The sequence below is a fragment of the Tinamus guttatus genome, unplaced genomic scaffold (assembly GCF_059628265.1).
Source record: "Tinamus guttatus ecotype Peru unplaced genomic scaffold, ASM5962826v1 Tinamus_guttatus_pri_ptg000242l, whole genome shotgun sequence".
Taxonomy (NCBI): domain Eukaryota; kingdom Metazoa; phylum Chordata; class Aves; order Tinamiformes; family Tinamidae; genus Tinamus; species Tinamus guttatus.
The window spans coordinates 6,889,998-6,913,893 of NW_028288776.1; the positions used below are offsets into that span (position 1 = coordinate 6,889,998).

Below are 23,896 nucleotides of genomic sequence, written 5' to 3' on the forward strand. Positions count from 1 at the left end.
TTTCTTCACCTGCCTTTTGCACATCCTTTGGGACAATCATCTAGTTTTCAGGCTCTCAGACCTCAATTTGAAACTCACTGGGCTGGACGACAGAAGAGACACAAATAAGGTAAAGGCGGAAAGAGAGGAGAAAAAGAGGAATATTAATTTGGAAGGGAAGCTGGCGGAACACAACTACAATGTGTTTTTTGAAATCTTCTCCTATCTTCTGCCGCTCAATGACAGAGAGGCCAACCAAAAGACACTGTCGAAGGCTCATGCTGGATATATTTGTAGCTTCTTGCCTTGTAATATTCCTACTAAATGCAGGCTTTAAGTTAATTGTGTGTACCTGCTGTGGTGCATTATAGCCAAGTTCTCAATAGTGGCCAGAGACTAGTGCTTCATTTAGCAATTGTATATCCTCTCTTTCTATGTCTAATGGCACAGAAAGCAATTCGAGTAAAATCCATCAATGAAAAATGGTGGGAAACAGGCTGCTGCCCAACCCATCCCAGACACATATCTGATGGTGAAGAAAGCATCTCGGACACCAACAGGGAGAAACTAATCCCAATAGCACAAATATGCAGATATGCAAATACACACATACTCTTAGCGAGTGCAATGAATAATACCCACCTGGATGTCCAGCAAGCATTAAATTGGAAAGGAGCTCCGTCTCTGCAGCACTCCAAGCCCCACTAACCCCCCACTGGCACCATTAACTTCAGTGGGATGCCCTCCCCATGCGGCAGGGCTCAGAGCTCTCCCATTCCCAAAGATTCGCTCTCCCATTCCCAGCAATTCACTCTTCATTACGCTGCCTGCAGGAGATTCACATGAGCAAGAAAACAAATGGCTGGGTTCTCCCACTCTCTGCATCTCCTGAAATGCTGGGCAAGCAAGGACATCAAAACAGATCCTCTTGTAATGGGGACACGGCTACAAAGGGGAGGTTCTTGCAAGTGGGGTACCAAAGACCAACTCCAAAAGGCAGAGATGGATAGACCAACATTCACAGACCATTCCTAAATAGAACAAGTTATTCAAAAACATCCAGGAGTTGTTCAAAAAAAGAAAGAAAAAGAAAAGGAAATTTGAATGGGAAAAGTAGAAGAGAACAGTTCTCTGAACACTGTTTTTCCCTTTTCCCTCCTCTCCCAAGCCTGAAGGGCAGAGCACCCTTTCCTCTGCCTAAAGCAGCAATAGGAAAAGAAGGTAAGATTCTCTATCAGCTGCTACTTGGCAGCTTGCAGATACCTCTCCCAGGGAAGCAAACTCCAGGTGACCTCCAGGGGGACAGCAAGGACCTCTCCCGGCAGATAAAATGGAGAAGGGCTTATTTATTTTAGCTGCTATGAAATGTCTGGATGCCTATGTTGTTTACAGAAGGGAAGAATGTCAGCTAGTTGGTCTGCTACTCAGCAAGGGTGAAACATCAGTTATACTTGGCCTCTTACTAGCTGTGCTGCCCAGGCATCATCTAATTGTCACTCCAGTTTACAAGCTGATGATTTGTGTTAAGATAAGGCTGAATGAATTTCTGGCAGCATGTTCAGAGCACACAGGAGGCCCAGACCTTAAAGAAAAGGTAATTCAAATCACCTTCCCTGTCTGAAACACCCTCCTGGCCATTGGTAGCAGTGGGTCTAGAGAAACGGGATAGCAAAGCAAGAACCAAGGATCACTAGCGGTCCAATGGGCAATTCAGCCTCACAGACCCAAAACCTGCTCACTTGGAAATAAATTCACTTGTTTAAAGTGCCAGATGGACCTCACATGCTGATCAAAGCAATGAAGACTATGTGAGCATACAGTTTCACCAGCCCTGGAGCCAGCACAAGGGCTAACAGTGTTCCTATCCTACAGGAGATGGTCTTAATCTAGACAGAAACATCCCTAACATGCTCCAAATCACTGATCTCTTGGGAATACGATAGTGAGACACCACAAAAAGGACACAAGACAGACCTCTGAAGCCTCCCTGGTCATTCAGGGTAGAAAAGTCTTCCAAGATGAACCACACTGAGCCACCATGATTGGAATTGTCCTAATTGGGTGCAACAAACAAACCTCCCATCCTAGCATGCTCATCCACACTCCCTCTACCACTGGTGTCATTTCCAGATCAGGGCAGACACAGGGCACCATCTATCCCATCCACAGAGGGAACCAAGACAAAGGGAGACCAGGAGAAGCCTCCAGGCAGGTGAAACAGGCCCGTTGTGAGCACCCCTCACTCACGGCCACCGCGCTGCCAAGCTGCTCTCCACTTGTGCTTGGAGGCCTTACCAGCCCATCACTGCCCCCCACACCAAAAATAGAGCACAAATTACAGCACTTTTCTCCCTAAGAAAGCATCCTGAACTGTGGCACAGCATAAGGCCTCACATAAAATTCCCATTTCACTTGATTTGGGAACATATTAGAGCTCAATATGAGGACTCAAGCAAATCTGACTATTGCATTTCTGCATTCTAGCTAAAATTAGATTCTCTTAAAAAAAAAAAAAATGTGTGTACAGTGCCCTACTATTCCCACTGCCTCCCAAACTTCACAGGCTTTTTCCTCCTCCCTTACAAATTCCAAAGGCAGCTAATTAGCCAAGACTCAGCAAACCCGGGTTAAAAAAAGAAGCTGTTTAAACTCTGTCAGGGAGGCAGATGGCAACGGCGCGTTTCAGACGCTGCAGGCTGCATCAGCACTTTCTCCACCCGATGGTGTCTGCACACGGCAGGACTGCAGATTTGAGGCAGCTCGGCACTCTGGCTGCCAACAGGCCACAAAACAGGTGACTCATCGCCATGAAAAATTTTTCCCCTTGCTCACGTCACACTGCCTGGAAAGGCATCCGATTTTATTTATTAATTTACTAGAAGTTTTCAGCCGTCACGAGTTGGCCCTCGCCCAGCACTCCCAGTCTCATGCAGAGACATAAGCACTTTACCACCAACCACAGCCTGGGTGTTTCCCAGGGCATCTAGAGGGCAAATATTCACCCTGCTTTCCCCAAAAGTGCTTCTCACCTCATTCACCTGCAGGCAGGAAAAAAGACAGGGCTGCTGCCACTAAGGGGGCTCTGAAATCTGTCATGGGAAAAGATAGTGCTGGTTTCCAAAAGAAGCCCAGCTGACTTTTCAGAATAATCCCTTACACCAGCAGGACGCCAGCCAGGTAGACACGATTTAATCAAAATGACATCAGGTCCCACTGTAGGAGTGGGAGGTCCCCCTGGACGTGGTCCCCAGTGGTCAGGCAGACTAGCAGAGGTCAACACCTGCTCCGAGCCCATGCTCCTGCTTTCCTCTCTTGCTTTTAATCAGCCTTCCCTTCAGACATCCTCAAGATGTAGCACACCGTGCCCTGACCCCCTGCTAGCACCGTAAGCCACCAGCCTGCAAGTGAAGCAGCAAATCCTATTTGCCAGCACTGCGGTGTCTTCTTGCCCTTCCCACTCCTGTTCCAGCCCTCCTCCCATGCCCTGGGCTGGGGCATGGGCCAGCAGAGAAGGAACCTCAGGGGCACGGCAGCCACAGGGAATTGGGATGAGTTTCTCTCCGTGTGGTAAATTATGTTTGATGCACACTGGGAATCCCCAGGGAACCTCCGGGACTGGCCAGGAAAGCAAAGTCAAGTAGGTGGCATGTTGCATTAGGCTGTTCCCAGGAGTCTTGAAGCCTTGAAACGAGGGACAGCACATACTATAGTTGGGCCTTGGTCCCCATACCCAAACAGCATTCGACCATTGTGTTGCCTGTGGTCCACTCAGCAAGACACTCTTGGTCTTTCAGATGGCCATTGAGCATTTGCAGGCTCTCCCACCACAGACAGATAACAATCCTAAAACTGACTACCATCTGATGGCTCTCACACAATCCAGCTCAGTCAGAGATTGAGGGCTGCAGCAAAACATCTGTCAAGAGAACCTGCGTCACGTCCCCAAAATACTCATCTGGGATAATGAGAGGCAGCTGACCAGTTTCACCTAGAGCATGACCACAAAAGACCAAGAGCTCCAGATGCCACCACAAACCAGTCCCAACACAGCATGTGTCCCTGCTTCCTACACTTACTGCAGCTGCTGAGGGAAGGAGGCTTCTCCCACTGGATCACACTCAACAGAAAGGAAACACCAAAAACACCATGATAGACCTTTTTATTTCATGTTCACATTCAGAATCAGCAAGACCTTAAAACAGAACAAACTGATCACATCCAAATGTACCTCAAAGAATGAGGTCAGTTTGTTTGTTTCTTTTTGTTTGTTTGTTTGGCAGGGAGGGGAAGGCTTTTCACACAGGCCCCCATGCCCAGCTTCAAAGATGAAGTGAACACAACATGACCTTTCAGACCAAAACCACCATGAGAGTGTGGGATGATCTCAAAGCAGAGAAAAAATAGGAAACTCAGAAGACACTGGAAAGCTTCTCTGACAGTCATGTGTCATTCAGGAAAGAAGCGAGTCCAAGATGACAAAAAGCCCCAAAGCTACGGCAGTGCAAGAGGAAATGGACCTCAGTATGTCACAGGCTTCAACCTGCTTTGTCCAGATCAGACTTCCTCCCGCACAGACTGGCTTCTTCCTTCCCTCTTCAGCCAACTCCTGCAACTAATTGCTCTCATGCCTCCTTCCGCACTTGCCCGGTTTGCGCTGCACTGTGACCACAGATGGAGAATCACAAGCCAGGGAATTTTCACAGCTGGAGAAGATCCCACCCACCCCCAGCCATTCTCCCAGCTAGGGCAGAACACACATCCCTGAGCACATCCCAGAGTGCATGAGACAGGGTCCAAGAGGTAACAAGGGACTGCAGAGAAGCTGTTGGTCTGCCAGCAGTATTAAAGCCTCATCGAAACATCTGCCCCATGCTCAGGGACTACTGATCAATAGCAGTCTATTCTTGCACATCAGCAGGCTTTGCAAGCACCTGGTACACTCCTGAATGAGGTTATTAATACCTATAATCTTTAACTTATAGCCCATAATGAAGGAGTTTTATCTACATTAATAGCAGGCCAAGTGACAAACAGGAATTTTACTATCAGTGTTCACTGGGATGAGGGAATCTTAATCCTGTTGCTGCAGAGGAGAAAAGACACAAGCAAAGATGGCACTGGCACAGTGGAAATGGGGCGATTGGAAAGAACAGTGAAGGAACAAGCCTCTAAAGGCCTCAAGTGAAAGAAAACGAAGAAAAGAATCCAAGAAAAAGAATTTTTTTTTACCATAGAAAAGTAAATCGCTAACATGGGCAGCCTATTCCACCCCGCCCAGGGGAGCCTCTGAGACAAAAGAACTAAGCACGATATATTGATCGAACCCAAGATGAAATACATTTACCCCATATTTTAAAAGCCACGAACTTCCACTAGGGAAGTACAGTTCCCTAGGAGACTGTCACTCACATGGCCCATCAATGCCCACCAAATTTCAAGCCAAATCCAGAGCTTCCCCTAGTTCCAACATCTTCCTCCCATGAGGATGTTCTCATGCCTTGTAGAGGCACTGGGATGCCCCTGATGCCTTTGCCCAGCTCCTCGCCATCCTAGGTAGCATGTTAGGGGTGGCCTTGGGTCGTAACAGAGACAGGAGACTCTCAGACCTTACCCTTGGCATACGGAAAAGCCATGGAGCCCCCGGGCTGAGGGCACAGGCCGGCCCCACAAGGGTTAACCCTGCTGCTGCTTCCCGCTCCGTGGGCTTAATGCGCCTAGAGCCGCAGCGAGGGTGTTAAACTCCTACACTCGCAGTTCAAAGGCAGCTTTGCAGCGCTGAGCGGTCTTAAAACGCACGGCTTTTCAGAAGTGTGACCTTTTCACAGGGTTTCCAATTCTGTAAAGATTTGTTTCCTCCTCCTTCCAGCACGTAGCTAATTGTAGTCATGAAACACCTCCTCCAACAACAGCGCACGTGGGCCAGGCTCCCTGAGGGCCCGCAAATGTCACGACCGGCTCCCTTTGGCTATCACGATGGCCTTTCTGCAAAGGTTCATGGGCACAGAACGCCATCGTCCCACACTCCAGCACTCACAAATCTGGTCTCCATCGTGTCCCTGTGCCACAGGGCGCAGCTTGGCCCCCCATCCCGCTGCAGGTCTCCCGCCCTGCACTGAGATGCTGGTGGCTCTGGTGTTTTCCAGACTAAAATCCCCACAGCAAAGCTGCCTCTGTGCAAACAAAGCCAAGCCTTAAGCGAACAGGACAGACAGACAACTCCCTGCCATGCTACATTTATTTCCTTGCAAATGAGCTCAAAAATTGCATCAGCTCTCCACCATTTTTCCCTCCATTCCCGCTATGAGACAGGGAGCCTTTTGAAATATTTCAGGTAACTCCTCCACAGGCAGCATATTAGCTGGAGTGAAACAACACAAGAACAGGTTGGAAATCAAGCAGTAAAAGCCCAGTGCAACTGCGCTGCTGACCATTCACCAGTGCCAGCACACGGAGCATTCCTTTGCCATTCAGCTAGACACATCATAGCCCCCAAAGTTCATAAATTACTAATCCAAGACACCATTTGCAAAGAACGTGCTGTTTTTGTGTCAACAAAGCTTCGCCAATCGCAGGGCACAGCATCTCAAAGTTCAAAGCCTGGTTTACAAACTTCCTCACTGAACTTTGGGCCAAATGCAAGGGAACTGAGGCCTTACTCCAACCTCAATAAACCTGATGCAGAGCTGCCAGACGAAGCATCAGTTAAGCTGCACACGGGCATCTTTGCTACCCATTCCCATATTTACTGCATGGGTTTGTTTGGATGTGCTCCGCTCACGATTTGCTCTTTGGAGCAACTCCAAATCTGCCTCCCTCTTAAGTCTTCCTACAATAAAGTCATTCAAACTGATTGCAAACATGAGATGCTATGCTTGATTTCTCTACACACACTAATTCTAGACTAGGTCACCAAACTATTTTCATAGTTGTGTCAGCACTGTCTAGACAAACCATTAAAAACAGGATGCAATGCTCATCAGAAATGCAATGTCAAGTTCATGCCCAGAGATACTGCGGGAGCCACGGACAGAAAAGAAAAACCCAAATCTGTTATTACACAGTCCACTCGCACAGATTGGCCAGAGCTGCCTCAGCCACCACTTCTTTATTTAAAAGGACTTTACTGATGTTCACCAGAAAAACGTATGTTTAACTGCAGTTAAGAAAAACACACCAGCTTCAACTGGCCCAGGGAACAGCGGGATCTTTGGAAGGGTTTATCCGAGCAGCAGCGTGTGCTCCGTGTAGTCGTGTCCCTGCTGCCTCCCTCACACCACTGGTATCCAGCTGCATCTCCGGCCCCAAACCCTTGCCAGGAGGCCAGCAGCTGCGTGCCATTTTCCCATAGGAATTCAGAGCACCCCTGCAGCATAAGGAGCAGCAAAGGGTCCTGGATAAGGCTGCCCCTCATCAGCCTCCATCATCTCCACCAAATTGCATCTCCACCAAATTGCAAATCTCCAGTTCCCTCCTAGCTTCCTTTTTTTTTTCCCCCCTAGCATGATGCCTCAGAAATTTGTCTTTCCATATTTTTTTTTCCACCACTTAACAAGGAACTCTTCCAAACTCAAAAAAAAAAAAAAAAAACACCACGCAAGTTGTAATCTTGGCAGAAAGGGACGCGCTTATAAAAATCATCACTCTGTCAAAACAGAAAAATAATGCAGGAGCTGATCTGTGCACATTAATCCGCTGCAGTCAATGAGGAGACAATTTCCCCAGAGAAAGTCATACATTAAAAGGAAAAAAAAAAATTGGAAAGGAAAAAAAAAGATTAATGTGACTTTGAAATATCACAAGCACCGTTTATCTTCCTCCTGCCACCACAGTTTTTTTTCTTTTATTTTTTTTTTTATAATACAAAGAGCCTTAAAATTCACTGCGAATACATTCCTTCTGCCTCAGATGTGCAAACATAGGTGCATTACAGTATAGCTAAAATATAAATATACTACCACCTGCTCCCTCAGCATACAGCCTTAATGTTTTGAATTAATTTAATAAAAAACTTAATTGCTTTTCCCTGGCATAACCTTCTAATTACACTCCGGGTAGATACATGCTTCCCTGAGCCCCCACGTATGTTAGCAATTTGGTCACACACAAAGTTCAGTCCCTGGTACTTCCGTGTCAGCATCAAAGCCGCATGCAAAACACTGTTCCCCGATATCCATTTAGCAAGAGATAGAGAGCTCAAGGCTCTGCCACTGCTATGACCTGAAAATTCAAGCATTCCCTTCATGATGCAGGACTAAAAGATTTTGCCAGCTAAAAAACCTGTCTCAATCTATATAACACAAAGAAGAAAGCAATGCTTAAACCTGAGTCGGATTACGTGAACTCAGCCTTTGGCAATTCTGAAACAAATGAGCTCACCAACCCATTTATATTCTCATTTTCCTTTTACACATGTCCCATAGATCATAAATATACATTAATAACTGTAACACTCAAAGTTTACATTCAGTGCTAACATTTAGGATCAATACTCTTCAAATGACCTTTAATAGTAATGAGCTACCATAACACTGTCTTGAGGACATTAAATTTTTTATTAGAAATACTTTATTACAAGTGTTCAAACCCGTCTCTGCGCACCGCATGCCCATACAAATAAGCTCCTGCCATTGTATTTTTCCTTGATGAAAACAGTCCTCCACGGATTTTGAAAACGTGCAGCACAGAGGCTTGAGATCCTCCATATTTTCAGCCTAACAAGTTTTTTTAAAAAAAAATATATATATATTTGTTTTTAATCAAAAACCGCAAACCAGAGGTTGGAAAAAAAAGATATTTTCAAAAATATAAATAGGGGATAAATGGCTTGAACAGGATGGGACTGAGTGCCTAAACACCATCAACCCTTAGAGAAGGAAGGTCCCTAGGATCAGAGCAGCACCCACTGGGATCTACGGAGGACCCTGGTTTCCCAGGAAGCAGCTCTGCTTCCATTCCCTAGCTCAGAGGGGACCCAAAGGGAATGGAGACAGTGTTTTCCTCTGACTGGAAAGCAAAAATTGGGAGAAAGGGAGAAAAAAAACAAAATCAAACAAAAAACCCCAAACCTCCCAAAAAGCAAGCAGGGAGAACATTAGTGAAGCAAACAACAGCCCACTAAGATCCAATCCTTTTTTCCCCTTTAGTTTTTAATGTCTAGTCAGGGCCAAAGTCAGATGATGTCAAAGTCTCTTTGCTTATTTGGGGCATTAAAAAAAAAAAAAAAAAAAAAAGGGGAGGGGGAGGCAAATCCTTGCAACAATTCCCCAAGCCCTGGGCTCAAGCGATAAAAAAAAACTGATTTTAGCTGATTTTAATGAAACAGTGAAATCAAACAATGGAGGTGAAGTCAGACAAAGGAATCATGGAGGAAAACAGAACAAATCTCTGCAATGTCGGCAGATGCTACTTCTAAAATTTGCTAATTAAAAGCACTATACGCACTGCCCTTACCATCCCATTAACAACCTACATTTCCTGAGGACAATTACCATGCTGTTACAAGCTCCCCAAACTTGACCATGTTTGTAGCACAAGCAGATTTTCACATCTCACTCTGAATTTCTTGGAGTCTCAGCTGTTAAGAAACCTTTCCATATTGTTTCTTATCCATACGTATCTAAGGCGGGCTGGACACCCCTCAGCTAACATTTGGGCCCCCACAGCTCATTTGGCCACAGGGAAGGCCCCAGCAGAGCATTTTCATGGGGCTGGCGACGGACCTGCCGCAGGCGATTCCTGCTTCTCAATGACCCAAGCATGGCCAAGTCAGAGCAGAATAGGAGCAGGAGGCTCCTGTCCCCACATACTGATAAAAAGAATGATTACACTTTTAAGTTCACACAATTCCCCGCAGTTGTAGCCATGTCATATCTAGATTGTCTAATTTACATGCATATTCATAATCCCTGTGTATTTAATTAAATTCTTCAATCCCTGGAGTGTCTTTCCTAAACAATAGTAATTTATCTTGCATAGATAAGGGTGCCCTCGATTTATTCCACTCTGTAGCTAACAGGATTTCCTTCTGATCAAGGGTAGGAAGCAGCCTCGAACAGAGGGAATCTTTAAATATATTTAAATTGCAAGATTAGGGCGCTTTTCTTTCTTTTTCTCTCTCAGCCCAAGTTACCCCTCTTAAATGATAAGTATATTCCCTTGAGCTCCGAGGAGAACCTTTCACCCCGCACCTTGATAACAGCTGCATGCTCCAAATGCAAAAAGGCTGCTGCAAACGCTGGGCTGGAAAAGATGAGATTGAGCGCCCCGAGCCAACCCGCAGCAGCAGGGCTCCCTCCAGGATGGTCCCTCTCCCACCCCCTTCACCACAGGCAGAAGATCCCTCCTTCACACCCTATAAACCCTGTGGGGAAACCCCTGAAGTCACAGATGTGAAGAGTCTCCAGAGGACAAAGTCCTTGATGTTCTCAGCAAATATCCCAAGGCCCTATGGCGAGACACTGGTGCTTGTGGGCTATTAGCCAACCGATAACTTCTGGCACCTCAGAGATGGACAGATAACCCGGCAGACCAAACAGAGGAGAAACTCTTCACAGAGGAAGCCCTTCCGAGAGGCTTCTTCCTCTGGCACACTAAGCCTGTGCAAATATTAGCATGGAGAAATGCATTTGGCCTCCAATTAGAAAAGCATTAAAATATTTAGCAGAGTCAAACTGCCAAGAACATCATGTCTGGAAGAAAAAAAAATCTCATGCTACAACACATTTATTTTATTACACAGTTCTCATGGCCTGTGAAAACTACAGCTCCATCGGTCCTAGCACCTTCTTTGCCACCCTCCTCCCAGACCTCATTGCAGCTGTCTAGGACAGCACTGAAGTAGGATGGAGAAACGCTGGTTTCTCCAGCGGCCACAGTCCCTCCACCAGCTGTGTTATACTGCACATAACCAGGAAAGCGTCATTCTGCTCTTGCTGCCTTTCCTCTTCCTTAAGCACCCATGTGTTGGCCAATGGGGGATAACCCACCCATTCTTATTTTCCCTGGCTGCTTCTAGCCAAAACCCTTGAAGGCCTGAGAGATGCTGCTACTGTGAAAACAGGGGCAGGTTTTGCTGCCTGCTCTTTCCCGAGTTGCAAAGTCCCACAACCTCAGACAATCACCAGCCAGCTCTGAGCACGTGGATCCCACCTTGTTTCATACAGAGCACCATCCGTCACATCCTCCTCCAGGTGGTGGGGGACCATTCCTGCAGCCACCCAACGCTATCAGCACAGCCTACCAACCACATGCCTAAGGCTGCATGGGGCTGACACAACAAATGGCCATTATCACTTAAAACAGGTTGCTCTCTTTCCAGAACCCTTTCTCAGAAGAAAAAAAAAAAAAAAAAACAGAGGGAAGGGTATCTTCAAGCACTTGAATACGACACAGGACACTGTCCTGGACGCAGGATAAAGCAGGATTTAGGACTCACCTGGCACAGCCGGGAGACAGCAAGCAGCACCAGCAGCCCTGAGCCTGCCCACGGATGCAGCCTGCGCTTGCCAAATCCTTTTCCCCAGGAATTCTTAGCAAGATTCAGACATTCCCAGTCTGCTGTTTATTTTAGTACTTGCAGCTCTCTGGAGCATGCAGGGACATCCTGTCTTAAAACCTGCTGGATCTCTTGCCAAAAGGACATCTGCTTGGAAGGCAACTTCTCCTGCTGACCAGGCCCTGGAGGGTTGAATTCCCGTCTCTGCGAGCTCCCAAACATGCCCTCGCACCCGCAAAGCCAACCAGTTCATAGCAAAGCCAGCAGCAAGAAAAGCCACTCGGGCAAACCACAGTTCCCATTCCCACTTCAGAGGCCTCACAAGATTTTTACATCTTGGAAACATTTCTTCCCACTCAGAGCATTTTTAGGTTAACGGTTCATCAAGTCTCACAGTCCAGGAAACCATCGAGTGCCTGACCGATGCGTGGGTGTGGGGATGGGTGAGGAAAAACAGCCTCTTGGACACCAGCACTTTGCACAGCGCTCAAGTCCTGGGCGCTGATAGTGCCCGCTACATCCTTCACCTGGTTCTGCAGGCCCCAAGAGCTGCTGCTACCAGGGGTATTGGGAGGAAATATGTGACACAGCGGCTCTCCTTTTGGCAAGAAAAAAGTCTGCTGGTGTAGCAGAACAGTGGTTCTCTGCTTCAATTTCATCTCATTTGGCTCTTCTGGTCTAAGCCTTAGCTTCCTGAAGGAGGATAAGGAAGCATTGGCCATTTCAAGGAAAGCCCTCCACATCCTTCTCAGAAAACCAGTGCCTTCAAGCAAGTTCTCCAACTACAGACAATCCCAAGCCATTCCCTTCACATCATGAAGTCATTCTCCCACATCACCAAAGCTTTTCTGCAGCAGAAGTCAAGGACGTGGAAGCTATGGCTAAGAACATTTAGCAGCTCACCTCCACCCCGCGCTGCAGCACTGCGGTGCCGTGCCCTGGTTCTGGAAGCCACGACTTCATAAACCACCAACTGAACGTGCTCCTGCATCGCAATGGGCAGCCTGCAGAGTGTTTTCTTTGGCAGGACAGAGGCTGTGAAGCTAAAGCAGACTGAGGCAAATTCAAGATGAGATGGAAAGAACTCAAGGAAAAGGAGAGCGCACATTTCTGTGCCATCCAGGCATTTCTGGGAAAGAGCAAAGGGGCTACTCTTATGCTCGGCACCATTTAGAAGCCACAGTTTGGAAAGCACTCCAAAGCTCAGTTTGTTCTTGGTCATCCTTGCAAGCACCTGCTTCACACCTGCCATTGCCAAGTGATATTTTCCCCAGTGGGAAGCAGGTGAACAGAACAGACAGCTTGCAGCACGTCAGAAGCCACCAAGATCATTGTCCCACCTGATAGTACATCCATCGCAGTGACTCCATGACCTTGGGGTCTTCAGAGAGCTCAGCCAACCTTAAGAGCCCCACAGAGCACCAAAATAACATTTCATAAATGAGGCTTAGAGCTCGATTTTCCAACCTTCAGGCCAGATGCCCCTTATTTTAGCAAAGGCATCAAAAAACAGATAGTCCATGATTCGTGGAACAAACAGAGACAGTTTAAAAAGAAATTCAAGGGGGAGAAGATACTTCCTGGATAGGAAAAAAAAATAGTAGTAAAACATAAGATTTATCTCAAAATGTAACAGATCTGGGGGACAAATTTAAAAAAGAAACCACATAATGCTTGCCCAACTGCTTTAATTCTCACATCTGCTACTTCACAGTAAAGTTTCCTGTACTTTATATAATTAGATATGTGTACATGTACATACAGATTTCTGAGATTTGTATGTATAGGTCCCAAAGAAATTCTTCACTGTGCTCACTAAAAAAAAAAAAAAAAAAGCTGCAGCAAGAGTTGCTGGGGAGGAAGGGAATAGCATCACCTCACACATCAAGGTCTCAGAGATGCTGTGATGCAAATATGCAGAACTTGGACTAGTTTGTAGACCACAGGCTTCAACACATTACCGGAAGGCAGCAAGAAAACACCAGCTTACCGTTAGTCACCTCTGGCTCCCCATGCAGCCCTGTAATTTGGAAGTGAACTGCAAATCCCTGACCTAAAGCAACTCCTAAGAATCAGTATAAATGCAGTATCATGTTCCTGTCGCTGTGCCTGTTCTGGCTGCTTGGCTCAGCCCCAGTCTGGGCCGCATCGTGCTCCCAGACACAGGAAACACTGCGATAGGGCTGCTGCAGGCAACGTGTCCGTATTACCTGGAAGTTGGGAATGGGGTGTCTCACAGACAGCACACCGAAACACCAAGACGCAAATTCAGGTCACCAACCACCCCCACTTGGCAACCCGGTGACCTGTGGCTCTTTCTGCAGCAACCAGAGCTCTCATCTCTTTGGTCCAAGAGGGATCCAGCCTTTCCAGGATGCTCTCAGGCCGAGCTGCCCAGGCCACAAGGTATCCTCTGCACCACATGCATTCAGAGCCATGCTTATCTTAGTGCTTTAGCTCTCTTCCCGTGCTAAAAATTCATCAATCCAAGCACTTATTGATACAGGTCTTAAGGACCTCCAAGAGCAGAAGAACATGTCCCAGACACTCAAACAGACAGCAGCAACGGGAGTGGGAGAAGGGAAAGGTGAGACCAGTGTATGTGCAAAAGGGATCTACTCAGTTTGCAATCACAGTCCCATACTAATCATTCTGATGCAAAGGCAGACACATCTCAAACTCATCTGACTCATGGTGCCTCTCCTGCTAAGCCCAGAAGCTACCCAAACACCATCACACTGCAAAATTAAACACTTAAAACACGAGCAGTGAGGGAAGAAAGTCATCTCCATCTATGACGGAAGGACCAAACATCCTAAGTGATGACATCCTCTAGCACAACTGCTGCAAAGTACCCAAACGCCAAGGCCACCATAGCATGTCACCCTTGGGATCAGCAAGATGGGCCCTCCAGAGAGAGGCTGACCTGCCAGTGTCAGGGAAATTAAAATACAGGGAAAATAAATAAGGAAGGCTGGATGTTCACCAGCAGAGCTAAGAGGATGAGGTGCTTCTCTGGAAGCAACCAGGGTCTCTATAGAGAGGGTTGCATCCTCAGTGCTCAGGGAGGGAGGACAAACAAGCAGGTCGAGAGGCACCAGTGGATGTTTATCCCATTCTCATCTTTTTGTTATCAGGACCCCAGTATCAGCATTGTTCAAAATGGCTGCTTAGATGGTTGCCAGCAGCAACAACAGAATCTGTCCATCTGCTGGCATTCTCCTTAATCCATCTCAAACACTCTTCCTCTTTCGAAATGCACACAGGAGGGGGAGAAAAAAAAAAAAAAAAACAGTCCGCCTTGTACAAAGAAACAGAATCCTCCTATAACAGAGCCTTTTAACTAGATTTTATGCCACCCCTGTTTCCAGGACACACAGACAAAAGTTAATTTTATGATAAAAGAACCAGTGTAAGGTGCTTTTTTGTTATGAGATCAGAAAGCAAATGGAATTTGAATTGTCTGCAGTGGCATGTATCTGACAAAGATTAATTTAAACAGATATTGTCTCTGAAACCAGAGTCCATTGAACGGCTTCACAGCCTATCAACCATGCGAAAGCGGCTCCTTCAGCGGCGCTGCTGACTCCACCACTTTCTTTAAAAATGGCTTAACCTATTTCGCGTAAGATAAAAGGTCATATATAGCTCCATTTTACAAGCCCATAATAGCCAAAGCCACACCAAGCAGGGACAATTGGAAGAAAATAATAAAGGGGGGAGGGATTTCCTCCCCCTTCGCAGGCAGATGCTCCACACTCGCTGGGGAGCGAAGCACGCTGGTGGCAAGCGACTCCAGGGCTGCTGAGGAGCCCCACATACTACAACAACTCCAAAATACAACAAAATCCTGAGGCTGCTGCTGTTTCCCAGGGCCACAGAGCTATTTCTTCCCTTTTTATTCCCAGATTATAGGGAACACCGCAGGGCAAGTGCTCCCAGGCAGACTCGGAGCGCTCGAGTCCAGTTTTGGGAAAAGAACGAAACAGCAGCAAAACAGATGACAGCCAAGAACACTTTTAACATAGTTTCAGTAGTTTCGAGAGGAAGCTTCTGTATGCAGTAGAGCCAATGAACTGTTAGCAAAATAAAGACAACCAGCCAAAAAAAAAATAAATTAAGAATTTCTTTATCATCTTAAAGAAAACAAAATAGACGAGAACCAGTGACAGGGAGGGAAAACATGGTCATTTTTCATCTGCCCAGATGCATTTCTTCTCATTTGGCCCCTGAAGCCATTGTAATCCATTAATGCAAATATTATTTATCTAAGGGAGCCGTTTGCTGCTCTGCCACTCGTCTTCATGAAGGCGCCGGGTGCTGCGGCACAGCCAGCAGCATCCTGCAACCGCTGCCTTCAACCCCTATAGCCCCAATACGGGGTAATTATTATTAATGCTTTGAGTCAGCACTTGCTGGAAGATGTGGGCCAGGGCTACCTTAAATCCTGGATGCCCCATCTCCCCCACGCTCTCCCTGCAGAGCCCCTGCAAATTCACTGTGACACAGCAGTGCCCATCACAAACCTCCCTGTCCCCCTGGGTTTGAAAGCCAAATCCACATTCGCGCACGCAACCTTTCCAAGCGGCATCCTGGCAGATCTGCCTCCCGAGTGCGTTCGTCACCTTCTTTTTAAAAGATGTGAGAAAAGCCAAAGAAATAAAATCCCTGGCACCCACACCTAGAATGCGACAAAGGAAAAGCCCAGGATTTTATTAACTCGCGCATGACTCAAACTGCGCCATTTCGCAAGGGCTAACCCCAATCCTGCTTGAACTCCTAAGCTGTAAGCTTGAGACAAAAAAGCAAATGCTCTTAAAACGAAGCACTAGAAAATCCTTTGGGAAGAGAAGTGTGCTGGTGTCACGCACAGGTGAATCCTCAGCGCTCAATAAACACTCCTGCAACACCAATCAAATAGAAGCTATCAGTACTTAAACTTCACGATTTAAAAAAAAAAAAAAGAAAAATTGAATTCACTCTCTTGGAACATTCCACTGGAAAAAAAAAAAAAAAAACCACCACCCAGAGACGCTTTGCCCTCACACTCCCCAACAAGTGAGAGGAAGCACCACACAGTTGCTGCAGCAAATTACTTGCACTTCAGCAAGACGTCAGGCCCAACCCAAACTCTAATTGCAAACCCCAAGCAAACAGGTCTGTGTATCTAACTCATACAGTTGTGAGGATCAGATAAAAAATGCAAATGCATCGAGTCCTGCTTTCCCGAGCTCACGGACAAGCAGTTTTGGTGCCTCAGCTCGTGTCTCTGCCCCAAGGAATGGCAGGAGACCACAACCACCAGGCATCCTGCTGCACCCACGGCAGGACAGCGACTGAACTGGTCCCGTGCAAGAGGCAGGCTAGTTTTGCAGCATTTACTAACGTAGCCAAGGTTCAGTTTTTATTGAAAAAACAGATCAATTTTGTATTGACAATGATGCTGGAGAAAGTCAAGACTCAGCAGAGGCAGGAACCAATTATTCAGAAAAGCTATTTTCCTCCCTTTCCCTCATTCCCCAAAGACCAAGGGCACAACAGCCCCTGTGATACAGCCTCTTCAGGATGGTATCCAACAGAGAGGAAGGACATACTAGAAGTTCATTTCCATATCCTCAGAAAAAGCCTTCCACACCTCTGGCTCCTTGCAAAGAGTGCGAAGGGGCTGGGAAAAAACAAAATCATCTGCTCCAGGCATGGGGGGAAAAACACAGGACCAACCTGCTGCCTTCTGAGCAAAGCCAGGACCAGGTGTGAGTGTCTCCAGGTCTCCAGCAAAACTCACCAGTGACATCCCAAGGAGGAGTAAGTCTAAGAAATAGAACTAGGCGAACAAGAAAAGCCCCTTCCCCTGGCCCTACAGGGGAAGACAAGTCCTTGCTCAGCAACTCCAAGACCACCAGGAACCAAACACCGCAGCCTTTCCACCAAGGGACACTCACTGGGGCTCCCCTCCGCTTGGCCACATCTTTCATCAAACTGGGAGGAACTTGGGAGACGTTTAAGACTCTCCATCATGTTTGAGAGCAACTGGCTGAGAGGCCTCAAAGCTACGGGATCAGCGAGCTGCCAACCAGCAGAGCGGTCACACTGGCTTTATTTCTTAGGGAAAAAAGCCTCATCTAGTGTATTATGCAGGGCTGCAGAGGAAATGGAGCTCTTTCAACTTGGAATACCGAGAAAACGTGGACTTGATCCCACCGCCATGCCAAAGGGGAAAAAAACCCTCAATACGTTTCAGGGCTCAGGATCAAATCCTACTTTGAACTCAACATAAAACAACAAGGAAAAATCCCTTATGTAAGCCCAGCACAGCCCAACTGCTTCCCGCTCCTTGGAGTGTGGTCAGATGGGCAGAAAGCAGAGCCTTGCACTCGTAGGAAGGATGGCAAATCCACTAGATTTCCAAAGGGAAAATTCTCCCTGTTCAAACCCAGAACGTTGTTATTTAGCAGCACGATCACTGCTGCTCTAGGACAAAGAAACCTCGCTGAAACCCCCAGTGCTCCGTACTTTGCAACAAGATGACTCCAAGTGGCACAAAACGCTCTTGCTTCCCGAACCGCTGCCAGCTCCTTAGCAGCATTAGCTAATCTCATCTCAAGCAAAGTGGGCAGAAAGGGAAAAATCTGCACCACAGCTAAGCACAGAGCTCACCATCACACCTAAATGCAAAATAATCTTGAAAATTAAACACCAACAAAATATTAGCCCTGCAATTCCTTCATTTTGCTTTCTGAGCTAAACAGAGATGGAGAGCAGAGCCGGAACGCAACAGGCTAAGCCCAAAACCACCCACGAAAGGTGCTGAAAACTCCTCTTCCTGGATGAGGTTCTTCTCCAAAGTTAGGTTCGTACACGTCCAAGTGAAATGCACAGGCCCATAAACACTCTCTGCTATCCTAATGCTAACAAGATTTTTTAACATAGGCTTCCATAGAAAATTCAAGTGTTGCATGCCACAAGCAACCCTTCACAGCCCAAGAGCTGAACGTGGCTCTGCAGAGCTGCTCAGATGAGGGAAATATGAGACGTGTTAATATTTTAAGTTGTCCAAAAGTCCTATCTGAGGTTAAGAGGGAATAATCATAAAACATCTAACATCAAAGCAAGCATCAAATAGCAGCAAAGCACATTCCCCTGCACAAAACTTCAGAAACAAAGCGCACGGGCACATGTGTTTCACGTTACTGCAATTTTAGCTGAGTTAAATATTTCCTAGAAGATTCCTTCTCTCTGTGACCAAAATTGAGATCTGCTGTAAACAACTTGCGTGTTGGAAGCAGAGAAAGCCAGTTTCCCACCTTGGCTAGGCAGGGATGGATAAAAGCACACATAAGCTGCGAACAAACTCCCATCGCCTGTTTACGCCAGAAACCAGAACTTGTCACACGTTGTCTGAGAGAGAGAGGGGAAAAAAAAAAAAAAAGGCAGCCTTCAAGCCTGTTCCTTCTTAAAGCCCGAACTAAAATATTTTAGTTTTCCCTAGGCTTTATTTTTCAGGTCTCCTTAGACACTTTAACCAGCACCAATATGCCCACAGTCATAACCACCTAGTTAAAAAGACAATTTACTTCATATAGTCTGTTTACGGTGCTAAAAAAGACTCAAAAACCAATAAATAAATCCACTGCAAAAACTCCAAGTTAAAATTCCAGCTGTCAAAGCTCTGCTAACCCTTTCCACACAAGCAGCAAGAAACTCGGGCGTTTTTAATCATCTCAGATTCCAGTTTTGTGGAAATATCTCACCTATGAGGGAGCTGCAATAAACAGATCATAAGTTTTAATGTCTAACGATTCTTCACTTTAATTATATATGTTAAGAAAAAGTAATTAGAAATGTAAAGGGCATAATATATGCTTAAAGCGTTCAACAGTTTCCATCATGATAGGACTCATTAACCTCCTCTGGCCCCTTTTATGTGGTCTGAAGTATTTTAATATACACTGTGGGATAAAGTAAGCTGCCTGCAAAAAGATAAAATAAAAATTAATTAGTAAATTGGGAACACATTGTACAACCCCAGCCTAAAATTAAGAGCATATAGAAAAACTCGACTCCGTTAACCACGTGGTGACGGGGGACGTCAGGTTTCAACATGAGAACAATATTCTGGTGAAATCCAGTGACCCTTCCAAACCTGTTTCTGCTGGATGTGGTCTTAAATCCCGACCCAGAATGAGGCCGATCTTTACATAACACATAAACAACCCTCACCAGGGCTAGCGAGCCCCACAAAACTGTTTTCCCCAAAATAAACACCTCTATAAAGCAGCGCACTATCTGCATCTTGATAAGGACAGACAACGCATACAAATTTGGACTCTGTCTCTTACTATAATGCAGGTGAGAGACCAAACGCTTGACGCCTTTTGTTAGGAAAAAGAGAAACACTCCCTGACCTGGGGAGCATCCCACGCAACAGCCAGGATGAATGGCAGCCTTGGCAAACAGGCTCACTCCGAGTGTTTACCGAGCTGGTGCATTTTTAAAGCTCGCCTTCATTGCTGCTCTAGCAGTAAATGTCGCGTATTTCCACCCCGCCGCCCTGCATACCGCGACAGCGGGGCACGAAGCCTTATCTCGGCGAGCTCCTATATAGCCCGGCAGGCACGCGGCACGCACCGCATGCATTCCCCAGGGGTTGGCTGTAATGCGCAGAGAAACCTCCAGCTGGAGGCTTACCATTCCCAGAAAAAAGCACCTTCCAAAACCAGCGTCCCACAAGCAATTAAGGAAAAGCAAACTCCCACCTAGAACCGCCACAGATACTCCCTCGCCCCCACGCAGCCGCGACAACTCAGGGCAAACCGTATTATACTATATTAGGAAGCAGAGGCTAGAAACATGAATTTGTTATGCTGGATAATAGCCTACTGTCAAAATCCACTGAAGGTCTTTTCTCTCTCCAAGAACCCAAGAGATAATGGTGTAAAACTTTTGTTCATAAATATTTATGCGAGCGAACTTGTTAAAAATTAACCGCCACCGTTAAAGGTTTTGTATCCTTTCGAATTCCCGGCATGCAACGCCGTTGCATGCTTTATATTAAGCCTGGCATTTCTGCATTCCTTTCCTGCATGCTTTTGTCATTTGTCTAAAAATTAAAAGGGGGAAAAAAAAAAAACCCACACACCACACACACACAAAGACGGGATCTGTACACATAATAATAAAGCAGTTTTTAAGAAGACAAAGATGCCTGTGTTCAACATCCAAGATCTCTCTTTGAGCAGAAAAAAAAAATCAATTTAATGACTCCAGTGAGATCAGGGTTTAAGTCTCGCTTAAGTTTTACTAAGCATAAAGGAATTATTAGTTGGTAATATAGGCATATGTTTTTCTCAAACCTGCCAGATATGTAGGCACAAGAAAGCTCTAGTCCGAAACACTTTTGCCCACGTGTCTCCAACCCTCGCCCACCACGGCCATCGTCATCCTCCAACAAGGCCGTTCCAGTTGGATTTTATTTTTAAATTTTTTCAAAGAGATTTTTCCAACCACAGAGAGAAGGAATTCCATGTCTGTACAATTTGAGGCTTTTTTTCCTTGCAGGTCTGAGTCAGAAACGCAACTGCACGAACATCTGATCTTTATTAGCACCACCTCCACCACACAGACACCAGGTTGCAGCGCTGCGAGTCCCAACCGCCCATGGAAGAGCTCGTTCCAGGGGAACAGGAGCTCGGATTCGGTGCTGCCAACCATCAGCCAAGCCAAGGCTTCTTCCCAGGCTTAATGATTCCCATATACACTGGCAATCAAGCTCCTATCTTAACCGCAAAAGCACACGCAGAGCATTTGCATCCCAGGTGGCTCCCGCTGCTCTCTCATCTTTCAAGGAGCATCCTCAGGATGCATGCAGAAAAAAGCACTTCCATTCCACTGCACCACCCGAGAGAAACACGTTGTCCTTAGTGCAAACCTTCCCCCAGGTCCGTCCCAGACGCCCCATACCCAGAGCTCATGCTTGGAACGTAGAAGTGGAGTCATCCCATTGCACCACAGCAGCTCCGAGAGAGGCGCAGCAAGGATGACACCCAAAGATCACCCCAGCACCACCAGGACGTGCTGCTCCACCCCAGAGCACCCACTCGGGCAGACAACGGGTCCAAGCTCTCATTTCAACGCCCAGGAGAGGGCTTAGACTTGTTCAGGGATGTGAAGTGCCAGGGATGGGGCCATTCCCATCCTCTGGATCACTGGCTCTGGGTGCCGGGTGCCTGCAGAAGTGACAAGGACCCGGCACACAAGAAAAGGGAGGATGTCACCACTGCCATTCGGGACTGCTTCACAAGCCACACACGCACTCGACCCCAGCCTCACCAAGACAGTCTAGGACATTAATCTCCTCCGAGTCACATTTAAAAGAAAACACCCTAAAAAAAAAAAATCTTTTGTACAGGAGCAACCCTCATTTGAAGCAACCGTTACCTACATCTCCTACAGCAGCTGCGCTTGCATCCGCACTTTGATAGGCATTTTAAACATTGCCCATAGGGTAGGGAGCTATTTTTTCGCTCCTCTAATTTTAAAGTTCCTTCAGAGCTCCTTCTCTCTCCCTTTCTTAAAAAAAAAAAAAAAGAAAAAAAGAAAAGAAAAAGAAAAAAGAAAATGGTTTTGAGTTTCAAAGTATTTTAAGCAGACTCCAAATAATTAATCATGTTAACGTAGCCCTTAGAAAATATTAATTCATCAAAAAAAGGGTATAATCATATCCTCGGAGGAAATGCTTTTGTGTTGCATGAATTTTCACTGCCTATCCTCAGAGGTAAAAGGAAATTTTCCTTTTCTGTTTTCTATTTTCATGCCTCGACTGGAAAATGTTTTGATAATGCCCTTTTGAATGCGAACTGTACCAAATGTGATTTTTTCCCCTCTTTTAAGGCAGCTTTTCCCCGAATGGAAGGAGGGCTCTTTAAATAAACGCAGCGGAACTAACCAGCCCTTAAAACAAAAACACGGCCCCCGCCACCCCCTCCACTCATTCACGCCCTACCCCGGCACAAGGCGAATTTGCATTTCCACATTTGCAAAACAAATTCCAGCCCGACGTCCCTTTAACGGCGCCGCGCGCTTCAATCGCCTCTCACAATAAGCGGGCGCGGGTTATTTTGTGCAAAACGCTACGGTTTGTCCCTCTTGAAACCCCAGCGCCCCGTTCCCGACGGGGACAGGGACTGAGGGGCCAGGGGCAGTGGAGAAGCGTCCCCCCCACCCTCGGTTTCCCCCCCTCCGGCTCCCGCACCCCCCGCGCAGCGGGGATAGCAGCGGGGGCGCCGCTGACAGCGGCCCGACGTGTCGCCCCGGGGCACCCGGGGGTGGGCGGGCTGGAACCGGGAGGGGGGAACGCAAGGGGGAAACATCCCCCTCCTCGTTCTCCCCCGCTCTGGAGGTGCTGGGACCCCCCGCACGGGGAAAACAAAGCGCGGGGGGCGGCGGCGCGGCCGGTGCCGGCCCCGGGGCGGGTTTTCCTGCGGCCCCCCCGGCGCGGCGCACAAAGGCGGGGGAGGGGGGACACTCACCCACTTGCAGCGCGTTGTCCACCGCGCCGGTCTCCAGCAGGCGGATGCCGCGGCGGAAGGGCAGCCCCTCGCCGGGCGGCGCGGCGGCCCCGGCCCCGGGCGGCAGCGGCGGCGGCGGCCCCGCCGCGGGGCTCTCCTCGCCGGCCGTGGCGCCCGCAGCGGCGGGGGCGGCGGCGGTTCCCCCCGCCGCGGCCGCGGAGGGGGCGGCCGCGGGGGAGGCGGCGGCGGCGGCGGCGCGGCCGGGCTGGAAGCTCGAGTACATGCAGATCTGCCGCTCGCTGCGGGGGAAGCTCCAGTAGACGATGCGGCGCTGCACGGGCTCGGGGATGCGCTGGAAGCGGCCCTCCACCCGCTCGAAGGCCCAGCTGCCCGCCACGCGCTTGGCCGCCGCGTCCAGCAGCGACTCGGGCTGCAGCACGACGCCCGCCCCGCCGCCCCCCGCCGCCGCCGCCGCCGCCCCCGCCGCGGGGCAGCAGGAGGCCAGCGCCGCGGGCGCCCCGCTCGCCCCCGCGCCCGCCCCGGCGCCCGTCCCCGCCGCGCCGGGCCGCGGGTGCGGCGCGCCGGGCCCCCCCGCGGGGCAGGCCCGCGAGCACAGGCGCTTGGGGCCCGGGGCGCCGGCGGGCAGCGGCGGCCGGAGCAGCTCCTCTCCCTCTCCGCCCTCCGCCATGGCTGCGAGCGACTGAGCCGGCCGAGGGGAGGAGAGACGGCGAGGAGGAGGGCTGGGGGGGAGCGGGGCGGAGACTGCAGGGGGTGGTCCCGCCGCCGAGACGGCCCCGTCCGCGGCGGGGGGGAGCCCCGGGACGAGGGGACGAGGCAGGGCTGGCCGTGACACCCGCGCGGCCCCAGCAGGTTCCGCTCCCCGCCGCGACACCCAACATGAAGCACCCCGCGCCCT

The 23,896-nt window shown here is 48.3% G+C and overlaps 1 protein-coding gene across 1 annotated transcript in view; it reads right to left on the reverse strand.

Moving 5' to 3' along the window:
- Window positions 1-23,683, reverse strand: part of ZSWIM5 (zinc finger SWIM-type containing 5) — a 95,659-nt gene extending 71,976 nt beyond the window's left edge. The window contains exon 1 of the mRNA XM_088526129.1: window positions 23,002-23,683. Within this exon, the coding sequence (XP_088382255.1) occupies window positions 23,002-23,668 (667 nt within the window). The 5' untranslated portion in view covers window positions 23,669-23,683. The remainder of the gene's footprint in view (window positions 1-23,001) is intronic.
- Between the last annotated feature and the right edge of the window lie 213 nt (window positions 23,684-23,896).